Raw genomic sequence first — 23,907 nt, forward strand, 5'->3', positions numbered from 1 at the left:
CATCAGGTCTACTTCAACAACCCGAAATCCCGGATTGGAAATGGGAAAACATTACCATGGATTTCATCACTAAATTGCCAAGGACTGCAAGTGGTTTTGATACTATTTGGGTAATAGTTGATCGTCTCACCAAATCAGCACACTTCCTGCCAATAAGAGAAGATGACAAGATGGAGAAGTTAGCACGACTGTATTTGAAGGAAGTCGTCTCCAGACATGGAATACCAATCTCTATTATCTCTGATAGGGATGACAGATTTATTTCAAGATTCTGGCAGACATTACAGCAAGCATTAGGAACTCGTCTAGACATGAGTACTGCCTATCATCCACAAACTGATGGGTAGAGCGAAAGGACGATACAAACGCTTGAAGACATGCTACGAGCATGTGTTATTGATTTCGGAAACAGTTGGGATCGACATCTACCGTTAGCAGAATTTTCCTACAACAACAACTACCATTCAAGCATTGAGATGGCGCCGTTTGAAGCACTTTATGGTAGAAAGTGCAGGTCTTCGATTTGTTGGAGTGAAGTGGGGGATAGACAGATTACGGGTCCGGAGATTATACAAGAAACTACCGAGAAGATCATCCAAATTCAACAACGGTTGAAAACCGCCCAAAGTCGACAAAAGAGCTACGCTGACATTAAAAGAAAAGATATAGAATTTGAAATTGGAGAGATGGTAATGCTTAAAGTTGCACCTTGGAAAGGCGTTGTTCGATTTGGTAAACGAGGGAAATTAAATCCAAGGTATATTGGACCATTCAAGATTATTGATCGTGTCGGACCAGTAGCTTACCGACTTGAGTTACCTCAACAACTCGCGGCTGTACATAACACTTTCCACGTCTCAAATTTGAAGAAATGTTTTGCTAAAGAAGATCTCACTATTCCATTAGATGAAATCCAAATCAACGAAAAACTTCAATTCATCAAAGAACCCGTCGAAATAATGGATCGTGAGGTTAAAAGACTTAAGCAAAACAAGATACCAATTGTTAAGGTTCGATGGAATGCTCGTAGAGGACCCGAGTTCACCTGGGAGCGTGAAGATCAGATGAAGAAGAAATACCCGCATCTATTTCCAGAAGATTCGTCAACATCTTCAACAGCTTAAAATTTCGGGACGAAATTTATTTAACGGGTAGGTACTGTAGTGACCCGAACTTTTCCATGTTTATATATATTAATTGAGATTGATATTTACATAATTAAATGTTTCCAACATGTTAAGCAATCAAACTTGTTAAGACTTGATTAATTGAAATATGCTTCATATAGACAATTGACCACCCAAGTTGACCGGTGATTCACGAACGTTAAAACTTGTAAAAACTATATGATGACATATATATGGATATATATATAGTTAACATGATACTATGATAAGTAAACATATCATTAAGTATATTAACAATGAACTACATATGTAAAAACAAGACTACTAACTTAATGATTTTTAAACGAGACATATATGTAACGATTATCGTTGTAAAGACATTTAATGCATATATATCATATTAAGAGATATTCATACATGATAATATCATGATAATATAATAATTTAAAATCTCATTTGATATTATAAACATTGGGTTAACAACATTTAACAAGATCGTTAACCTAAAGGTTTCAAATCAACACTTACATGTAACGACTAACGATGACTTAACGACTCAGTTAAAATGTATATACATGTAGTGTTTTAATATGTATTTATACACTTTTTAAAGACTTCAATACACTTATTAAAATACTTCTACTTAACAAAAATGCTTACAATTACATCCTCATTCAGTTTCATCAACATTTCTACTCGTATGCACCCGTATTCGTACTCGTACAATACACAGCTTTTAGATGTATGTACTATTGGTATATACACTCCAATGATCAGCTCTTAGCAGCCCATGTGAGTCACCTAACACATGTGGGAACCATCATTTGGCAACTAGCATGAAATATCTCATAAAATTACAAAAATATGAGTAATCATTCATGACTTATTTACATGAAAACAAAATTACATATCCTTTATATCTAATCCATACACCAACGACCAAAAACACCTACAAACACTTTCATTCTTCAATTTTCTTCATCTAATTGATCTCTCTCAAGTTCTATCTTCAAGTTCTAAGTGTTCTTCATATATTCTACAAGTTCTAGTTACATAAAATCAAGAATACTTTCAAGTTTGCTAGCTCACTTCCAATCTTGTAAGGTGATCATCCAACCTCAAGAAATCTTTGTTTCTTACAGTAGGTTATCATTATAATACAAGGTAATAATCATATTCAAACTTTGGTTCAATTTCTATAACTATAACAATCTTATTTCAAGTGATGATCTTACTTGAACTTGTTTTCGTGTCATGATTCTGCTTCAAGAACTTCGAGCCATCCAAGGATTCGTTGAAGCTAGATCCATTTTTCTCTTTTCCAGTAGGTTTATCCAAGGAACTTAAGGTAGTAATGATGTTCATAACATCATTCGATTCATACATATAAAGCTATCTTATTCGAAGGTTTAAACTTGTAATCACTAGAACATAGTTTAGTTAATTCTAAACTTGTTCGCAAACAAAAGTTAATCCTTCTAACTTGACTTTTAAAATCAACTAAACACATATTCTATATATATATGATATGCTAACTTAATGATTTAAAACCTGGAAACACGAAAAACACCGTAAAACTAGATTTACGCCGTCGTAGTAACACCGCGGGCTATTTTGGGTTAGTTAATTAAAAACTATGATAAACTTTGATTTAAAAGTTGTTATTCTGAGAAAATGATTTTTATTATGAACATGAAACTATATCCAAAAATTATGGTTAAACTCAAAGTGGAAGTATGTTTTCTAAAATGGTCATCTAGACGTCGTTCTTTCGACTGAAATGACTACCTTTACAAAAATGACTTGTAACTTATTTTTCCGACTATAAACCTATACTTTTTATGTTTAGATTCATAAAATAGAGTTCAATATGAAACCATAGCAATTTGATTCACTCAAAACGGATTTAAAAAGAAGAAGTTATGGGTAAAACAAGATTGGATAATTTTTCTCATTTTAGCTACGTGAAAATTGGTAACAAATCTATTCCAACCATAACTTAATCAACTTGTATTATATATTATATAATCTTGAGATACCATAGACACGTATACAATGTTTCGACCTATCATGTCGACACATCTATATATATTTCGAAACAACCATAGATACTCTATATGTGAATGTTGGAGTTAGCTATACAGGGTTGAGGTTGATTCCAAAATATATATAGTTTGAGTTGTGATCAATACTGAGATACGTATACACTGGGTCGTGGATTGATTCAAGATAATATTTATCAATTTATTTCTGTACATCTAACTGTGGACAACTAGTTGTAGGTTACTAACGAGGACAGCTGACTTAATAAACTTAAAACATCAAAATATATTAAAAGTGTTGTAAATATATTTTGAACATACTTTGATATATATGTATATATTGTTATAGGTTCGTGAATCAACCAGTGACCAAGTCTTACTTCCCGACGAAGTAAAAATCTGTGAAAGTGAGTTATAGTCCCACTTTTAAAATCTAATATTTTTGGGATGAGAATACATGCAGGTTTTATAAATGATTTACAAAATAGACACAAGTACGTGAAACTACATTCTATGGTTGAATTATCGAAATCGAATATGCCCCTTTTTATTAAGTCTGGTAATCTAAGAATTAGGGAACAGACACCCTAATTGACGCGAATCCTAAAGATAGATCTATTGGGCCTAACAAACCCCATCCAAAGTACCGGATGCTTTAGTACTTCGAAATTTATATCATATCCGAAGGGTGTCCCGGAATGATGGGGATATTCTTATATATGCATCTTGTTAATGTCGGTTACCAGGTGTTCACCATATGAATGATTTTTATCTCTATGTATTGGATGTGTATTGAAATATGAAATCTTGTGGTCTATTATTATGATTTGATATATATAGGTTAAACCTATAACTCACCAACATTTTTGTTGACGTTTTAAGCATGTTTATTCTCAGGTGATTATTAAGAGCTTCCGCTATCGCATACTTAAATAAGGACGAGATTTGGAGTCCATGCTTGTATGATATTGTGTAAAAACTGCATTCAAGAAACTTATTTTGTTGTAACATATTTGTATTGTAAACCATTATGTAATGGTCGTGTGTAAACAGGATATTTTAGATTATCATTATTTGATAATCTACGTAAAGCTTTTTAAAACCTTTATCTATGAAATAAAGGTTATGGTTTGTTTTAAAATGAATGCAGTCTTTGAAAAACTATAGAGGTCAAAACCTCGCAACGAAATCAATTAATATGGAACGTTTTTAATCAATAAGAACGGGACATTTCAGCAGAAGCAACAAAGTTCAAGCTAGATAGTAAGATAAGGAGTATTATTGGAAATGCTGTTACTGTTCCAATTCTCAGGAAGATCAGTCATGTCAAGACTACTAAAGTTATGTGGGATCTTTTGCTTAATGACTATGAAGGAGTCACTGTTGTTAAGACTTAGAAGAGGAAGAATCTGATTAGATGCTATGAAAATTTTGCTGCTGAGCCTAAAGAATCTTTAAGTGATCTTCATTCAAAATTTCAGGTTCTGATAAATGATCTTGAAAGTGTTGGTATAAAGAAAACACAACAAGTGTTGTGTCAAAAGTTTATTGAACTGCTACCTTCAAACTTTGAATATGTGATTACCTCTATGATAATCAGTGAGAAGATAGAAGATTATGAGCTAAGTGAGTTGTTTGGTATACTATCAAACTTTGAGGAAACACAACTTTGAGGAAACACAACTAAAGAACAAGATCAATGCTAAGAAAACTGCTAAAGATCCAGAAGCTGCATTGGTGGCTACCACAAAGAAGAATAAGCAGCTATTCTCTAGTTACTCTAGCAAGGTTGAATCTGAGAGTGATGAAACCTCTGATGATGATATCGAATCTGATGATGATGCGGAGATTAAAGATCTGGAAGTCCAGATGGCTCTTTTGACTCAAAGGATTGAGCAGAAAAAGTTTGGTTTCAAGAAGGGTAAAGGCAAGAGTATTTTTAATCCAAAGAAAGCTAAATGTTTCAAGTGTGGCAAAATAGGTCACATAGCTGCTGACTGCTGGTCTATGGGTGAAGGAGGTTCAGACTCCAACAAGTCTATTGACAAAGCAAGAAAGTACAAGCTGAAGTACAAGAAGTTAAAGAGTGAAGCAGAAAAGTATAAGAACAAAGAACAAGAGAAAGCTTTGTACACTGAGACATGGGAAGATGAAGATTCATCATCTGATGAGGAGGAGGAGGACAAGTGTCTTATGGCTATAATTGAAAAGGATGGTGGTTCTAGCAAGTTTGAGGAAGATCTGAAAGCTGTTGAGAAGATGGATAAGGACACTACTTGTAATAAAGTTTCTGCCTATAAGGTACAAAACTTTGTGAACTATCTTGATAATGAAAAAGTGAGAATGTTTCAGTACTTGCTGTTTGACTTTGAGTGGTGTTTAGATGACATTGATAGGTTAAGAACACAAATTTTTGATCTTAAAAATATCATCAAAGACAAAGATGCTGAAATTAAAGACTTAAAAAAATGTGAGGTTGAACTTGACACCTATAAAATGGCATACACAGAAGAAACTAAAAGATTAAATACTGAATTAGGAAGATCAATGAAAAGGTCAAAACACTATGAATCAATTTGTAAATCTTGGTGTGTATCTTACAAAAGGACATCTGATGCTATTGCCAAACAAATTTCAAATGATGTCAAAGCTATACTAGGTGAAAACTACATATTAAATAATAATGAGGAAATTGATCCAAGTATGTTCAAACCTGACATTCTACCAAACACATTTGTAAAATTTGATGGTGACAAAAAGATCTTAACCAATGCTTTTGTAAGAGCATTAGATCCTATCGAACCTTCTGAGATGATAATACTTGAAAGTAAAAATCCATTAGAGTCTGAACTTTTGAAACCTTCAGAATCTAACAATTTAGATTCCCAAAATGAAAGTGTATGTTCTGACATGAAGTCTGACACTCATGAGTCAAGTTGCAAGGACAACTCTGAATCATCCTCTGACGCTTGCATTTGTCCAGATCCAAAAAGGTCAACTAAAAGGAAGTCAAAGTTAAAACAAGCTAAGAATATTCGTAAACTCAAAAAGGAAATTTCAAAACTCAATGAAATAATCAAGAGTCAAGAAAAACCTCCAATTAAGAGAACATTTTGTTTTCCTAAGAAAATTGAGAAGGAATGGAAACTCAAAGTTTGTGAAAATAAAAGTGTCTTGAAATCTGTTAAGGACAAGTTGATCTGGATTGGGAACAAAGCTTTTGTCTGGAGAGTAAAGTGTACTCCAGTTGAACCCACTGAAAAGTGGGTTCCCCTTAAAAACTAATCATCTTCTTTTGTTTGTGTCTTGTGTAGCAGGGTAGTATGTGGTATCTGGATAGTGGCTGCTCAAGACACATGACTGGATGCAAAGAGCATCTAGTAGGATTTGTTGAAGAAAAATGTCCTTCTGTATGATATGGGGATAATTCTGTTGCAAAGACTATTGGTTATGGTACTGTTAAAGCTGGAAGTGTTACATTAAAGAAAGTTGCTTTAGTTGAAGGGCTAATGCATAATCTGCTGAGTGTGAGCCAAATTGCTGATGAAGACTGTGAAATCAGAATTATGAAGAAAGCTGGTATTATTTATGATCCTAAAGGAAGGCCAACACTTGTGGCCTAGAGATTTCAAAATGTGTATATGTTGGATCTAGAATCTGTTGATGCTGGAATTGAGACATGTCTATACTCTCAGACTGTCTCTGAGCTCAATTGGCTTTGGCACAAAAGGCTTTCGCATCTTAATTTTAAAAACATCAATGAGCTTTCTAAAAAGAAGCTTGTAAGAGGTCTTCCACAACAACCTTTTAAGAAAGATAAACCTTGTTCTGCTTGTATTATGGGTAAACAGACCAAAACAAAGTTTCCCTCAAAAACCCTGGCTACCATCAGTGATCCATTTCACATGCTTCACATGGATCTATTTGGTCCAATGAACACTAGTAGTCTGGGTGGAAAAAGATAAACTCTGGTGATTGTTGATGAGTATTCCAGATTTACATGGGTTATTTTCTTGGCTACAAAAAGTGATGCTCCTAAAGAAATCATCAATTTGATCAAGAGAGAGCAGGTTCAAAGGGTGTTCTTATCAAACAGTCGAGAAGTGATCATGGTACTGAGCTCAAAAATGTCACATTAATTGATTTTTGTGAAGAGTCTGGAATTGGTCAAAATTTCTCTGCTATTAGAACTCCACAGCAAAATGGAGTTGTTGAAAGAAGAAATAGAACCCTTATTGAAGCAGTCAGAACCATGCTATGCCAATCAAATGTTGCCCTAAGGTTCTGGGCTGAAGCTGTCAATACAGCATGTTATACTCAAAATAGGTCCTTGATTGTGAAGAAACATGGCAAAACTCCTTATGAGTTATATCATAAAAAGGTGCCTACTATTCATTACTTCCATGTATTTGGGTGTAAGTGCTATATATTAAATCAAAGAGATCAGCTTGATAAGATGAGGCCAAAGTCTGATGAAGGTATATTTATGGGATATTCTTCTGTATCTAAAGCTTACAGAGCATATAATCAGAGGAGAATGAAGATTGAAGAATCCATCAATGTTTCTTTGATGAAAGTTCTTTAGAAATAGATCAGTCATTTAGTACTGAGCTATCTGCATTTGGAGAATTGTCAAATTTGATTTCAGAATATAGTGTTTAGACTCAGGATTCAGAGTTTGAGTCAGATGAACCAAACTTGTCTGGATTGAGAAATGAAACTGCAGATAATGCTCACACAGAAGAACCTCCACAGGAAGATGAATCTGTTGCTAATCAAGAGAGTGATCAGTCATCAAATACCACCTTGGATCTCATTGTACCTACTAGAAAATCATCTAGAAATATAGTTCCTACAAAGCATCTTGAGGACTTTGTTGTAGATCCTACAGGGTTGCCTAAGCCTAGTTCCTCTTCTCAGACACCTGTGTCTAACTTTGCTACAGCAAATTTCTGCTTTTTTCTAGCTTTCTCTCACTGATTGAGCCTAGAGAAGTTGATGAGGCACTGGGTGATAATGACTGGGTTGAAGCTATGACTGAAGAATTGACAGAATTTGAAAGGAATGATGTATGGGAATTGGTTCCAAAGTCTGCTGGTAAAACTGCCATTGGTACAAAATGGGTTTTCAGAAACAAGGTTGATAAAGATGGTGTTGTGGTCAGAAATAAAGCAAGGTTGGTTGCTCAAGGGTACAGACAAGAAGAAGGAATAGAATATGATGAGACTTTTGCTCCTGTGGCTAGAATTGAAGCTATCAGATTGTTCCTGGCATATGCTGCATACAAAGATTTCAAGGTGTCTCAAATGGATGTGAAGAGTGCTTTCCTGAAAGGTAAATTGCAAGAAGAGGTTTATGTGAAACAACCTCCTGGTTTTAAAAGTAAGAAATTTCCTAAGCATGTCTACAAACTGAAGAAAGCATTGTATGGTCTGAAGCAAGCTCCCAGAGCCTGATATGATACCTTGTCAACATTTCTTCTAGAAAAGAATTTTTCCAGATGAGCTATTGACAAGATTTTGTTTATCAAAAAGGACAGAGGTGATGTGTTACTTGTTCAAATTTATGTTGATGACATTATCTTTGGGTCTACAAATCCACACTTCAGAAAATGGTTTTCTGACATTATGTATGAAGAGTATAAAATGAGTAATTTATGTACTTTAAACTATTTTCTTGGGTTGCAAATAAAACAGAGTTTTGAGGGTATTTTCATTAACCAGAGTAACAATATTTCTGATATGTTAACTAAATATGGTTTTAAAAATTGTTCCTCTTTAAAAAATCCAATGAGTGTTTCTGAAAAGCTTAATAAAGATGAGTCTGGGAAACCCACTTGTCAATCAACCTATAGAGGTATGATTGGATCTTTGCTATACTTAACTGCAAGTAGACCTGATATAATGTTTGCTACATGTCTTTGTGCACGTTACCAATCTGATCCTAAGGAGTCTCATTATAAAGCTGTGAAAAGAATTTTTAGGTACTTAAAAGGTACCCCTAACCTGGGCATTTGGTATTCTAAAGACTCAGGGTTTGATCTAATTGGTTACACAGATGCAGACTATGCAGGGTGCAAGTTAGACATGAAAAGCACTTCTGGTGGATGTCAATTGCTAGGTGAAAAGTTGGTTAGCTGGTCTAGTAAAAAGCAAAACTCTGTGGCTACTTCCACAGCAGAAGCTGAGTATGTTGCTGCAGGAAGTTGTTGTGCTCAGTTACTTTGGATGCAACATCAACTTCTGGATTTTGGGTTAACATTGACCAACACTCCAATCATGTGTGACAATGAGAGTGCAATTGCTATTACTGAGAATCCAGTGTTTCACTCAAGAACCAAGCATATTGAAATCAGGCACCACTTTATAAGGGATTGTGTTGAAAAGGGCAAAGTCTTTTTAAAGCATATTTTCACTAAGGACCACTTTATATTGGTACTAAGGACCAATTGGCAGATATTTTTACTAAGACACTTAATGAGGAAAGGCACTTCTATCTTCTTGGACAACTTGGAATGTTAAATCCATCTATTGAAATGTTGTCCAGTGATGATATTCCCTAAGTCTGAATTTTTTTTTCAAAGTCTGTATGATGTAATATTATTCAGAGTCTGGGAAAGTTTACTCAGGTGTATTTTTGTGTATAAAATCGTTTCCTTCTTTAGTCAAATAAAGTTTTTTTTTTTAATTTCGTTTTTAGGTTAATTTTATTTTTCTTTATTCTATTTCCTAAAATAAAAGGGTCAAATCTGTTATTTATGGAGGGGGTTAATGGTAACTTTTTGATAATGATTGTGTCAGGAGTATTAATTCGTTCTTATCTATCCTATTTTTACTCTTCAAAAATTTTATATCTTGCTAATTTCTCTCATTCAATCATTATCTTATTGAAAAATTCTCTCGGTTCTTAAAATTCTCTCGTGTTCTTGAAAATAATTTTTTTTTCGGTTCTAATGGCAAACACAAAGTTCATCCCTTTTGTTCTTGCACCCACCGGCAACATGATTAGGACTAAAGATTTTAGAGGAGGAAAGGATGTACAGGTTTCGGTTAATAATAGAGTTGCATGTGGTACTGTACCTGAGGGTTTTGCTAATGAAGGGTATGAGGATCTGGTGCTGTTCATGAAGAATCATCCTTTGAAGGATGCTTTCTTCAAGACTATAATCATGTTTCCAGAGATGTTGGCAGAATTTTGGTTCACTTGCATTGGGAACACAGAAGCTAGGACCATTACTGGTACTTACAGAGATGGTAACAATTCCTTAACACTTACTGAACATCATTTAAGGGTTCCTTTAAATCTTCCTGTTCAAGATAATTTTGTTAATACTGGGTCAAAAACTGCTGCAAGAACTAGTTTTCCTTTGGTTAGTCAACCCTTAACTGATTCATCCGTTAAAATCAGCATGTTTTCTCCAAGATGGATGTTTTTGTTGTCAAATATCACTAGGAGTCTGAGTTACAAGTGTGGTAGTCTGACTGAAATCAATGATTTTAAGGCATATCTTTTTCACGCTATGGTCACAGGGAGGAATATAGATTTTGCACGTTTATATTTCAATGAACTCTTGGTGCTCACTGAAAAATCTCAAAGAGACCATAATGTGCTGTTTATCAGAGTCTTGAGTCTTATGTTTGAACAAGCTATAACTCCTGTTTTATATGATGGGCTTAAAGTATTTGGTGTGTATGAGTATACATATTTGCCAGAGTGTAGTGTCAGAATGTTTAACAGGCACATAGTGGATGATCAAGAAGTTGCTCTTACTCCTGCTATGATGCATTGGGTCAACCTTGGCCGTGCAGACCAACCTGCAGATTCTGAGCATTCAGAGTCTGAAGGGGCATCTTTCTCAGATTCTGAGCAATCCGAGTCTGAAGAGGATCACAACAACTCCTTTGACTCTGAGCAATCAGGATATGAGGATGGTCAAAATCACTTTTTAAAATCTGAGCAATCAGCTTCTACCCCCACACATTCTCCACCCCATGATGTTCCACATACAGAGCAGGCTGAGGACATGAATGAGGAAATCCCACCTCAGTCTAACCCATCCTCACCCACTTCTACTGAGCAAATTTCCCACTCAGACCACCTTATGCACTCACCAGTTCATACAGAGAATACCATCATATTTGAAACCTTAGATGATACAACACCTGTGGATTCCCCTCTAAAATTCACTAGGCAAGGTGCTTCTAGTACTACTCCATCACCTCTGCTAGAGGTTAGTGAGAGCAGTGCTTTGACCCAAATCGAACTTGGTAGGATAGAAAACTTGGATACCCACATTACAGTCGCTGAAGAAGCCCCCTCAATTGACTTACATGAAGAAGTCCCAATCCTGGACTCCAATAACCAAATTCAAAAACCATCTGAAATGACCAAGCATACTTTTACCTCAGACTTGAGTCTGTCACTATCCACCCAAAATGTTCCATCCTTACACATTCTTGCACAGGCTGCCAATGTCACACTCATGTCACAGGGTGTGATACAGGCATTCAATTCTTCTATGTCCAAAGATCGCCTTTCTTTTCAACAAGAAGGCTGTGAGGACATACCAACCCTACCCACATCCATTGGCACGACTTCCCAGACTGAGGCACTAGTCGCCATGGTTGGCCTGAATAAGGCTTTGACCAGTTTAACTAAGAAGTTTGATGACAAGCTTTCTGTTGTGCAGTCTAATTTTAAATAATATTAATCTTCACTTTAATAATAATTTTGTTTCTAAAGCTGAGTTTATGGAGGTGAGGAAGTTGGTTGGGGATGTGCATGGGTTGGCTGGTCCAAGTGATTCAGGGTCTGTAACAGACTAACAAGAGTTGATCAAAGGTTGACAGAACTAGAGAAGAAAATGGTTGGTGTTGATGACCTGAAAGATTGTTTTACTGGGTTTGCATCTGACATTTCTTCCCTCAAAGCTCAACAGACTGAAATTTGGAAGTTCATATATTCTCTTCCTTTAAATGATGTCAAAAAGAGGGAGAAAAGAAAAAGATCAAATGATGCAGGTATTGAGGGGGAGCAATCCAAGGAGACTCAAATTGAGGGGGAGGATATTATTGTCAGGGGTGCTGGTGATAAACAGGGTAGTTCTAGTGGTGTTTTGGTTGTTGCTACACAAAGAACAGATGGTGATCTTAGAGCTAAGATGAACAAGAGGTTCAGGTTTAGGAGATATGCTGGTGACATTGTGAAAGTTGAGGTTGAAAGGTCTGAGTTTGAAGGTGTGATTCTACTACTAACAATGACTCATATAACAGACATGAGATTGAGAGTTAAAATGAATCAAATAGTTCGTTTGGGTTTTTGTGAATGGAGAGGCATAGCTTTTGGTATTAAGGAGTGTGCAGGGGATCAGGCTATTTTGGATGAAGTGTTAAAAAAGGGTGTGTATGTTGATTCACTTAGTGTTTGAAGAGGGGTTCATAAGCACTAAAGATTATGAGGTATTTTGTGGAGCTTTTAATCTGGAGATGAAAGAAAGAAGAGTTAAGGGAAATGTTGAAAGATATGTTGTTCCTGAGCATATGGAGTTTGTGGTTAATAAGTATGTTGAATACTTGGATGGCTTAATGATTAAGACCACTGGAAATCAAAGGATGCTAATTAGGTGTGATCAGTTTGAAGGGGCTGACATTGAAATGTTGATTAGTCTAATGTCCAGATGTGAAACACAACAAACATCTCCTTTCAGGATGCAGTTGTTAAAACACTTGTATAGCAAGCTGAGCATATTGAAGAAAATTTCTCATATGAAGAACAAGTGTAAGTTTATTGAAAGGGAGTACGCGAAGGTGTTTGATTAGGAGTACAAGTTGTTTTGACATCATCATATAGGGGGAGATTGTTGGGAAAAATAAAAATAATAATCTGATGAGTCAAAAGTGTTTTGCAGTTTTTAGAGTCTGAAGTTGCAGACTCTGGAATTACTGAAGTCAACGTATGAAGTTTTCTTGAAGCCGAAGCCATAGAATATTCTGGAGATATGCTTGTTATTTGAGAAGATTTGTTTTGAAGATTTAATCTTATCTACAGAGTTGACCTCCTAGTTAATAGTTGATTTGATTTGATTTAGTTTATCTTTTTCACTTTTATAGGAATGTTAGTTATGGAAACCAAATCTCCAGATTTGGTTTTAACTTGTATAAATATGACGTATGTTTTCTTTTGTAACTTGTACTTGGCATGATCAATATTATTTGTCTTTTATTCTAATCATCGTGTTCTCTTATTTTCTGCACTTCAATTCTTATTTATTGTATAAAGTGAGAGTCTGGTGTTTATAGTCCTATTACTGTGAACTAATAAATTCCAATTAAAATGTCTTGAACTAAATGGGACCTAAGTTGATGTTTAGAGGGCTGCACAATAATCTGAATTCAGTTGTTAATGACATTGCAATATACACTTGCACAAAAACCCTTTTGGAATGTGATTTAACATTATGAAGTTTTGTATGAACATGTTTCAAGATTCCAATCTTTAAGCCAAAAAATAAAGTCCTATGATAATTTCTCAAGAAAATAAAAAAGAACCGATATTAGAAAATAATTCTCCACACATTATGGGATTGATCTCATTGATATTTATAGTACATACAAGACATGGACAGAAAGATAAATTACATAAATATGAAAACTATATATATACAATATTTACTCTTAACTTGCTATCTAAGTTTAACTTGTTCTTCAAGTATACATACTTTTAACTTGGTCCATAACTAATACGTTTATACCTCTAATACCCCTCCTCAAGCGAAGAGGTGAGAAACCAACTCGAGCTTGGTGCGGAAAGACTTGACCAACGGACAATGCAAGCTCTTGATAATGCTTCTTTTAAGGTTGTCCTAACTTCACGCGTGGTGCGCAAACCGAGCACTTCAGACTTATCCTAACGACACTGTGGTGAACAAAATGAGCATGACAAAAAAAAATAGAATATAGAAGATTTTTTTTTTCTTTTTTGTACGAAAGAAATTGAAGAAAGTTGAGATTCAAGAAAAAGAAGAAGAGAGAAAAAGAAGTTAGATATGTCGGCGGTGTAAAGAGACGGCGACAAGAGATAGCCTGACTCGGTCTCAAGGTAGCGACGGCGGCACACACATGGGAGCCTGACTCGGACTCGCTATAGAGATGGCGGCACACACATAGGGCCTGACTCGATCTCCGGATAAATCCGCTCGACAAAAATAATAAGTGTACGATCATGGTTATGATTGCTCAATGATCGGGTGGAGAATATATACGAATTAAATTGTGATCAACTACTTTTAATTAAATGTCATCTCTCTCAAGAAAATAAATATAAGTCGTACAAATATTGTGAAACATATAAACTACGTGGCGATTGATAAGGAAAAAAAAATAGATGAAAGACCAATAGGAATATGGAGATCGGATGTGTTGGTGGATAGAATGATGATGTTTTGTAGCACAAAAGGAATTTCTTTTTTCATTGTGAATAATTGAAGATATATATGGCTCTGGGTATGATTTTGTCGATTGTTAATGAAGCGACGGCTATGAATTTGCACGAAAAGTAAAAGAGAAGTGATTTGGTTGAGAGGATCGATTAGGCTCATAATAATTCTCTACATGGGATTGATCTCATTAATATTTATAGTACATACAAGACTTGGACAGAAAGATAAATTACATAAATATGGAAACTATATCTATACAATATTTACTCTTAACTTGCTCTCTAAGTTTAACTTGTTCTTCAAGTATACATACTTTTAACTTGGTCCCTAACTAATACGTTTATACCTCTAATTACATAAATATGAAAACTATATCTATACAATATTTACTCTTTTTTTTTTTTTTTTTTTGAAAGGCAAACTCACCCACCCACCTAAATCTAACTCGAATATATACACCACGAATTGTCCTAAGCAGGACTCGAACCCTCAACCTCAAGGTTGTAAGGGTGACCTCGATACCGCCAAGCCATTGGCTCTTTGGTCAATATTTACTCTTAACTTGCTCTCTAAGTTTAACTTGTTCTTCAAGTATACATACTTTTAACTTGGTCCCTAACTAATACGTTTATACCTCTAATAACCGAAACCTCAACATATACAAAACAACAAATGCTAAATTTCAACCAGCTCCTCCTTCGTTCTTTCATACTCCTGCTTAAGTTGTATCAATCGCTCCGACGCCTAATAATAGAATTTAATTTGTATAATTTTACTTTGTAACAGAAAAAACTAAGAAACTTGAGATGAAGTATCGAAGGGATTCCTTAATTGAGCATGCTAATTGGTAATAATTTATTAGGATTCAATACATCATTTGAGAAGTTACGCAGAGTGTATAATAATTTTTAACATCAACTACAGAAACACAAAACTTGTAATCAACAAGATGCATCATCAAAACTACAATGACAAACAAGTTATTGCCTTCAATCAAAACCTATAAATCATTCATAGCTTAATCATTTTGTTTTATCAAACGTATCATAATTTTCTTTTATATTAGCAATAAAAAACTATCTATCTGAGTCACCTTCAATTTCCTCTCTTTAACACCAGTCGCTCATCGACTAACTTCGAAAGTCGTCCCCAGAAATGCTAAGTTTAAGAGGAACTTATAAATATTGTCACTTGGCGTAGATTACATGCTTATTAACTTAGGAAGTAATTATAAATTTATAATTATTCATTTCTATTTTTTTAATGAATTTTTTTTGAGTCGGTATGATCTGCCAAATGTATTATAGAAAGCTGACAAGTAGTTAAAATGACATCATCTAATAGTTCAAGGGTTGATTTGAAACTTTGACCAGTTTATTTCTTTTCCACTTAATTAAAAGAAGAAAAAAAATTAAAACCTATTTTGGATATTTTTAAATATATACATTTCCTAAAAAAACTGGTAGATAAGCTTGTTGAACATCAACGAAGATATCATCATCATCTGAAAACATAATCTCAAACTGCATCAAACAAGGAATCTACTAGGGCTTAACAACTAATTGCTTCGATTCAATCTTTCCCAGCTTTGAAATCAGGTAATATGCTTGTAAAGTTGCAATCTTGACTGCAAAATCAGTACCGGTTCTATGTTGATATATACTAATTCATGGGCAAATTGAACACCATGTCTGTAAAAATGGCTGCTTTTCCTGTTATATCTAATAATGGATCTTTAAAAGGTTCTGAAATGTCAAGGCATCATGTCACGCACACCAACTGTTTGATGAAATGCCAAATTTTATCTTGTTCATTGCCTAATCTATGGCACTCTTCACCCGAGTTTCGTTTAGTAGGTTTGAAGTCTACAAGTAGATTGTTATGTATTAGGTCTGCGATTAATGAAAATGGAAAAAAAGGAAATTATGTTGGTAGCAGGGATAATAATAATTCACTGCGAAACGGATTTAAGCTTAGATTGCAGCCGAGGTTGCGATTACTGTCTTCGAGATTGAAAAGGTTATCAGTTCGTTCAATGTTAAACGACATTGGAACTTATTTGCGCAAAAACATGAAAAGAGTGACTTTATCTGCTTGTGTATCTGTTGTATTGGGGTTGTGTTATTTATTCTTAAAGCTGACATCAATGCCAACTCCTAAAATGGTTCCGTATTCGACTTGATAACAAATATTCAAAGTGGGTCTGTAATGAAAGTTTTGTTCGAAGAAGGATCTCGGCGTATATACTACAATACCGAATCTTTTGGTGTAGAAAACACTCAAAGAATAGAAGATAATGTAGGAACAATTGATCATGATGAAAATAAGAGTACTCAGGTTTCAAATTCAAATGCTTTAAAGAAAATTACAAAGACAAAAAAATCAATGCCTGAATGGCAGTTTGCTACAAGAAAAATTGATCATGATGAAAGTTATTTACTTGGGTTAATGAGAGAAAAAGGGATTACGTATAGTTCGTCCCCACAATCGGTGTTAATGTCAATGAGAAGTACATTGATTACTATATTATCACTTTGGATTCCGTTAACTCCATTAATGTGGATACTTTATCGGCAATTAAATGCTGCTAATAGCCCTGCTAAGAAACGAAGACCTAGTAATCAAGTTGTTAATTTTGAAGATGTTGAAGGCGTTGATACTGCAAAAGTTGAGCTTATGGAGGTAATCACATTCAAAAATATTCTTTATTTTGTGTTAATACTCCATGCTAATAAATTAGAAGATACCATACTTGTTTAGTAGTGCAATCTGAATCTAGAAAAACATTATTGTATTCGTAGTCATATTTCCATCTTTTGTGTAGAATGAACGTGTAATTGACACTTTTATACGATCTATGAGTACTAGATTATTAACAAATAACAGTGTAGATTTTGTTGCAAATGATGTTTGTCAAAAATGATCTGTCTAATTTGGAATTAGAAATAATATTATCAGTTCAGTATGATTTATCATCATACAGAGAAAAAAAACATGAGGGAACATGAAATTAGTCACATTTATGTTGAAGTAGAGATGGGATGTGGTTGCCTTTCGGCGTAAAATAACAGAAATTTGCAAGTGATGATAAATCTTGTATAGAAGAACTTTTACTTCAACTATTTTTGTTTTTGACTAAATACATTTAACACAAATTTGCAATGTTGGTTTTCCTGATATAGATAAAAGGAACAGTCATTATTTGGGATTTTTTTTTTTTTTTTTACAAAGTATCAATCAAATTGTATAGGACCCCTTTGAGTTTAGATCTTAGAATCGCCACCGCTTCGGCCTAATATACAGTTGAGTGGATGCTTATATTTTCTTTTATCTGTTTATAGATCGTATTGTGCCTCAAAGGTTCAATCAACTATAATAAGTTAGGTGCAAAGTTACCCAAAGGGGTACTGCTGGTGGGTCCCCCGGGGACTGGTAAAACATTATTAGCCCGTGCAGTGGCTGGAGAAGCCGGTGTACCGTTCTTTACCGTTTCTGCAAGTGAATTCGTTGAGATGTTTGTCGGAAGAGGTGCAGCTCGAATTAGAGATCTTTTTAGTGTTGCAAGAAAAAATTCACCATCGATAATATTTATCGATGAACTTGATGCCGTTGGTGGTAAACGTGGTAGAAGCTTTAATGATGAAAGAGACCAAACACTAAATCAGGTAAACTTCATATCCTACATTTCATAAGTGATTTAAGCATATATGTTATGTTTGGGTGAAGAAAATGTATATCAGATGATAATTAGGAACTGAAAGATATGTTTACAGATGAAAGTTAATTTTGGCATGCTTCCAATATCTATTTCAAGATGCTTCATTAAATTCCTAGACTTAGTATCAAACCAGGCATCCACTAATTTCTTGTATATAGTGCTAATTATAATAGTATTTACATTAATTTAATATTTTAGTGTGATTACCCTGTTAGGTATAGTAGTATCTATTTGGGTAGGTACTGCTTTTTCTTATATTGAAGGTGTTTAAAATTACATTTTGGAACTAATTATTCGATTATTGTGACATAAGTTTGAAATTACAAATTTATTTGTTTACAACAACAACAACAACAACAACAATGCTCAATCCTGCACTTGCGAAGATAAATTTATTTGTTTGTATGTTGAAATTATGCATTACAATAGATTAGATTGTTATTTGCAGTCAAAATGTCAAATAATTAGTTTCACACTGGTGCAGCGAAACTGTTAATACTTTTATTAACCTATATTCATAACCTAATTTGGTGAGAGTATTACTCCCATTTGACTAGATATCTATTACTATTATTCGTTAAACTTTCCTTTTGTGTGAGTATTACTCTCATTTCACAAGATAATCGCATCATGTTTTATAACAATTGATTATCTGATTCCTTAATAACATTATTACCACATTTATGCAAATCATATCTCTGATCACCTATAATTATGTGTTGTTTTGGCCACCAAGTTACTGACAGAAATGGATGGGTTCGAATCAGATGTAAATGTGATAGTTATAGCAGCAACTAATAGGCCTGAAGCACTGGACCCCGCTCTTTGCCGCCCTGGTCGGTTTTCAAGAAAGGTTTATGTCGGAGAACCGGATGAAAATGGAAGAAGAAAGATATTAGCAGTGCATCTCAGAGGGGTCCCACTTGAAGAAAACACTGCAGTTATCTGCAACTTAGTTGCTTCTCTTACTCAAGGCTTTGTTGGTGCTGATTTGGCCAACATTGTTAATGAAGCTGCTTTGCTTGCCGCTCGACGAGGTTTTAATTTCTAAAATTATCATTTCAATTTGCACTTTAACCTGCTTTGTCTTTTGCAACTTTTTCCCTTGTGTTGTAGGGTTGCAAGACCGTTTTGTAGACACCTTTTCTTATGAAAAGGTTGAAAAAGTCGGGAGTTGGGTCGAGTCAGGCGTTGACCAACTTTGACTTTTAGTAATACAGTGTTGTAAAACTTGGCCAACTCGGCCGAGTTCTTGGGGAGTTTTCGGTTTAGATCACCTACTGAGTTCTTGGTGCCCAACTTGGTCAGTTACTTGGCCAATGACCGAGTTACTCGGTCAATGACTACGTTTCTCGGCCAACTCAGTAACTCGGCAACTCCGTCAAAAAAAGGGAAACTCGGTCAAAACCTAGGCAAATAATTTCAGGCCTAGTTCTCCAACCTTGGTAATACATAAGTTAAACATGTATATTATATTACACATAAATATATCAAACAAAAAATATCAATATTTAATATACAGATATATGGCACAAATTCAATTCTAAAAAATATAATTTTTTTACTTAACTTTGACTTTGACCGGCTTAGACCCGACTCGGCCTACTCAACCCGACTCTTTATTTGATCTTGTTCGCTCTTTTTCGTTTTTGTGGCTTAAACATAGAGGACATTTTAATATTTTGTGGAATGATTGGCATATAATGCCGTTGTAAATGCTTTGTATCATTCTAGCGGCTTGCTAGAATGTATAGTTTGTATAATAATATCTCAATGTTCCAAAAAAAAAACCGAATTTTTAGCATTTTTAGGAGTCTGAAAGGGCTAGTCCCCAAACTGATGTGTCGGCCAACTTTTACAACCGCGTGAACAGTTGCTTGTTGATATGATGTAATCGTAATTAATTGTTTTATTGTTCGTGGTCGGTCTGTTAGGTGGTGACTCGGTGGCAAGGGAAGATATAATGGAAGCGATAGAAAGGGCGAAATTTGGAATAAATGATAGACAAATGAGCCCTTCAAATCTAACCAAAGAAATTGGAAAGATGTTTCCATGGATGCCAACGTTTAAATCACGTTACGATTCAAGGAGTGATGGGTCTCCTTCTCTGGGGGGTTACCAAACTCTGAGTTGATAAGTGTGTTTCTCGTTTGGCTGCTTTTGAGGGTATTTTCGTCATTTTTGGAATAGGATATCTTGTTAACTTTTAAATGGGCAAACTGTATTTTTTGTTGAACTAAAGAAAGCTTCCCTAAAACATTTACAGTTGTATCTACTATCAGTTTCAGGATTCATGAACTGCTTCTTAATGGTATATGTTCGGTTATATATGTACAATTTTGGTAAAAACTTATAACTATCTTGAGTGCATTGCAAAGACACGCTCGGTTTGAAATTTGCAGTGGTGAATCAAAGGGCGTTATCTCTTTTAAAGAAAATTTTGACTGGGTAGTGTGTTTATAAGGATATTTTGTAAAACTAGTATGGTAAAAAAAAAATTTGTAATACTAGTATACCCGGACTTGGAATCTGGGTTTGTCCACTTCATCATAAACCGGACGTGTGAAGTTCGGGTTTGTCACACGTGTCATTGCTTCTCTGAAAGCGGAGCTGGCAAATCCGGGTTTAATGTACCTTTCTTGAATTTTGTGCACCACTTTGTTATGATAATTATTTAAGTACTCCGTATTTGTTTGTTGAAAAGCCATTGATTTATAAGGAACACCGATTATTTGTTTGTTGAAAGAGAAAATTGCGCGGATAGTCCCTGTGGTTTGTATCACCCAACGTGGATAGACAAAGTTGGTGATTTGAGCGTGGATAGTCATATATTTGATATTTTGAGCAAGGATAACCCAGTTCATTAACACTGTTAACCTTTTCCGTTAAAATTAACTCATGTGCAAAACATGTGAAGGTATTTTTGTCATTTAGTCCCCTCCTCCTCTTTACATATTTTCCTTTCTATTTTACTAGTATCTTGGAACCTGCAACCAATTTCCCTCATCCCCTTTCTCATATAACTTCAAAATCTAAATCTAAAATTACAAGAACCTTCATCATCAAATAATTGGGAGTTTTTTGATTTAAAGAGTAAACCACAAAATGAACACGGATCTGACCTTCTTATCATAATACTAGCCTTCGTTGATTATCAAATTATCAAAATCGTCTCAGATCTGGTACTTCATCTCGGGTCAACAAAAGTTAAACGGATCTTCATTGTTAAAATTCAAAAACGATTTGATGTTTCAGGTTATGAAGATGTTTGACGAAGCGACGGTGTCGATTTGAACAGATCTGACCGGGCAACACAAAATCGTCCATCATCATCATCATCTTCATCATCATCGGATCTGAACAGCGGCGGTGGCGGATTCCGACGTTAAGAATAACGACAGTGGTGGCAAAGCTAGATAAAACAGAGAGGAGATATGCTTGGGTCAAACGTCGATTACGAACAAATGTAGAGATATGGAAAATTTTTCCTCGTTCTTGGCATGTCGATTACCATATGTGTATCCAGTTCTGCAAATTGACCGGTTTGACGTTTTTTGTTCTAAGATATAATATTATGCTTCTTAATCAATGTAAATTTGACCATTTTTCTAGCATTTCTTATGTGATTTCATTTTTATTAATTGCTAAATCAAATTTTATAAGCTCATAGATAAGTTTTTTTGGCATATAGAATTTCATAGGGATTATCTGATAATTAGGCTTTTTATCTAAATAGGTCTTTCAAAGGGTCCTGAGAGCTTATGCTACGAAGCTTTTAATTAAGGTATTATCAAGTTTTTATTACATTATTGTTTTTTGCTGCTTCTGCATTATGCTAATATTGTGTGCCTAAAAATGCAGACAATTTCTATGTTCTGAATTACCAACAATTGTGGGTTTTGAAATAAATAAATATTTGTGAGTTTCAAATGTACTGAGTATTTGGGGTTTTGAATTGGCCGTTTAATGTTTGTGGATTTTGAACTCGACCATCGGAAGTGAAATATAGAAAGGTCAACGTAAAGGAACATGAAATATAAATTGGTTTCTTTTTTTATCAACTTGATTTATCAACTATAGAAGGTCAACTTGAGTTTGAACTCGGCTATTCATGGTTGATTTCTTTAAAAAAAAAATGAAAGATAGGAAGAATGATGAAGAATATGAAATGGGGTAGAAGGTACGTAAAATGACAAAAATACCCTCACATGTTTTGCACATGAGTTAGTTTTAACGGGAAAGGTTAACAGTGTTAGTGAACTGGGCTATCCTTGCTCAACATATCACATATATGACTATCCGCACTCAAATCACCAACTTTGTCTATCCACGCTGGGTGCTACAAATCACAGAGACTATCTGCGCAATTTTCTCTTGTTGAAAAGCCATGTTGATCAAGCATAGATCCGAGACTAGGGTAGAGATACTCTTGAATCAACGAAAGAGGGGTTTTGAGGATCAACGATATTAACACTCCGGTCCGGATACCGTGAGAACCCGAATCGAGATGAAGATCTCGAGAGGGTGGTTTTGTGATATGAATTGAGAAAGATAAAACGGTTATTACAATAAAGTCTAGCAACTATGGTCCAATTTCTATTTTAATATAACCAACCATATGTGCTTTCACCCATATAAATGTTATGACCTAATTCGAGACGGTCAAAGATCTCCTTGAAATTGAACAATTTTATTGATTATGGATGAGTATTACAATGACTCAATTGACTTTATACTACAGTATACACATATCTGACCCGTTAACGAATAACGAACTAAACTAATCAATACCTCTACAATTGACACGTGTCCTAGCTGGTAACAACCACTAACCAACTCTAAACAACTCGTCTCACTTCCTGGACACTTGATAACCTTTCAATCGACTCGATGGCATCTTAATTCGTTGAGGTCTTGCTTCAGTGTTGACCATAGGTTGACTTTTGTTATTTGAGCTGCTGACTGTATCATTACCCCTTTCTTTCAAAATCACCATGTCCTCATGGTTGTATCTGTTCTCCAGTATCGTGAAATCAGCCATATCCATCCACGTAGACTCTTCAGCAGGTAGCAGTTCCCATTTAACCAACACTTGATCAACCAGTTTACCCTCTCTTAAAATTTGTCTCTTGTCCAACACATGTTGAGGCCATAACATTGGACCACTCATGTTATCAGATTCAGGCAATGGTACACACTCAATAACTGCATCTCCTTTAAATTGCTTGAGTAAAGAGACATGAAAGACAGGATGTATTTTTGAATACTCTGGAAGCTCCAATTTATAAGCCACTAGTCCAATCTTTTGTATGATTTTATAAGGCCCAAAGTACCTTCTACTCAGCTTTTGGCTTATCCTTTTAACCATGGATAGTTGCCTGTATGGGTGTAACTTGACCCAAACCAAATCACCCACTGCAAATTGTTGCTCCGTTCTATGCCTATCAGCTACCAACTTCATATGATCTTTAGCTCGAAGCAAACTATTTCTCAAAATTTTAATGTGCTCATGCCGATCTTGTAATATTGAATGTAATGCCTCCACAATAACGTTGTCTTGTAAATAGTCTGAGATCACAGGTG

The 23,907-nt window shown here is 34.9% G+C and overlaps 1 protein-coding gene across 1 annotated transcript; it reads left to right on the forward strand.

Moving 5' to 3' along the window:
- The first annotated feature begins 16,160 nt into the window (after window positions 1-16,160).
- LOC139848075 (probable inactive ATP-dependent zinc metalloprotease FTSHI 3, chloroplastic) lies at window positions 16,161-20,502 on the forward strand. The gene is given in 5 exon segments (XM_071837801.1): window positions 16,161-16,777; window positions 16,780-17,288; window positions 17,948-18,271; window positions 19,061-19,361; window positions 20,259-20,502. Coding segments are annotated over 5 exon segments (1,836 nt in total). The 5' UTR covers window positions 16,161-16,275; the 3' UTR covers window positions 20,459-20,502.
- Window positions 20,503-23,907: the final 3,405 nt, after the last annotated feature.

Source organism: Rutidosis leptorrhynchoides, chromosome 5, assembly GCF_046630445.1.
Source record: "Rutidosis leptorrhynchoides isolate AG116_Rl617_1_P2 chromosome 5, CSIRO_AGI_Rlap_v1, whole genome shotgun sequence".
Classification (NCBI taxonomy): Eukaryota; Viridiplantae; Streptophyta; class Magnoliopsida; order Asterales; family Asteraceae; genus Rutidosis; species Rutidosis leptorrhynchoides.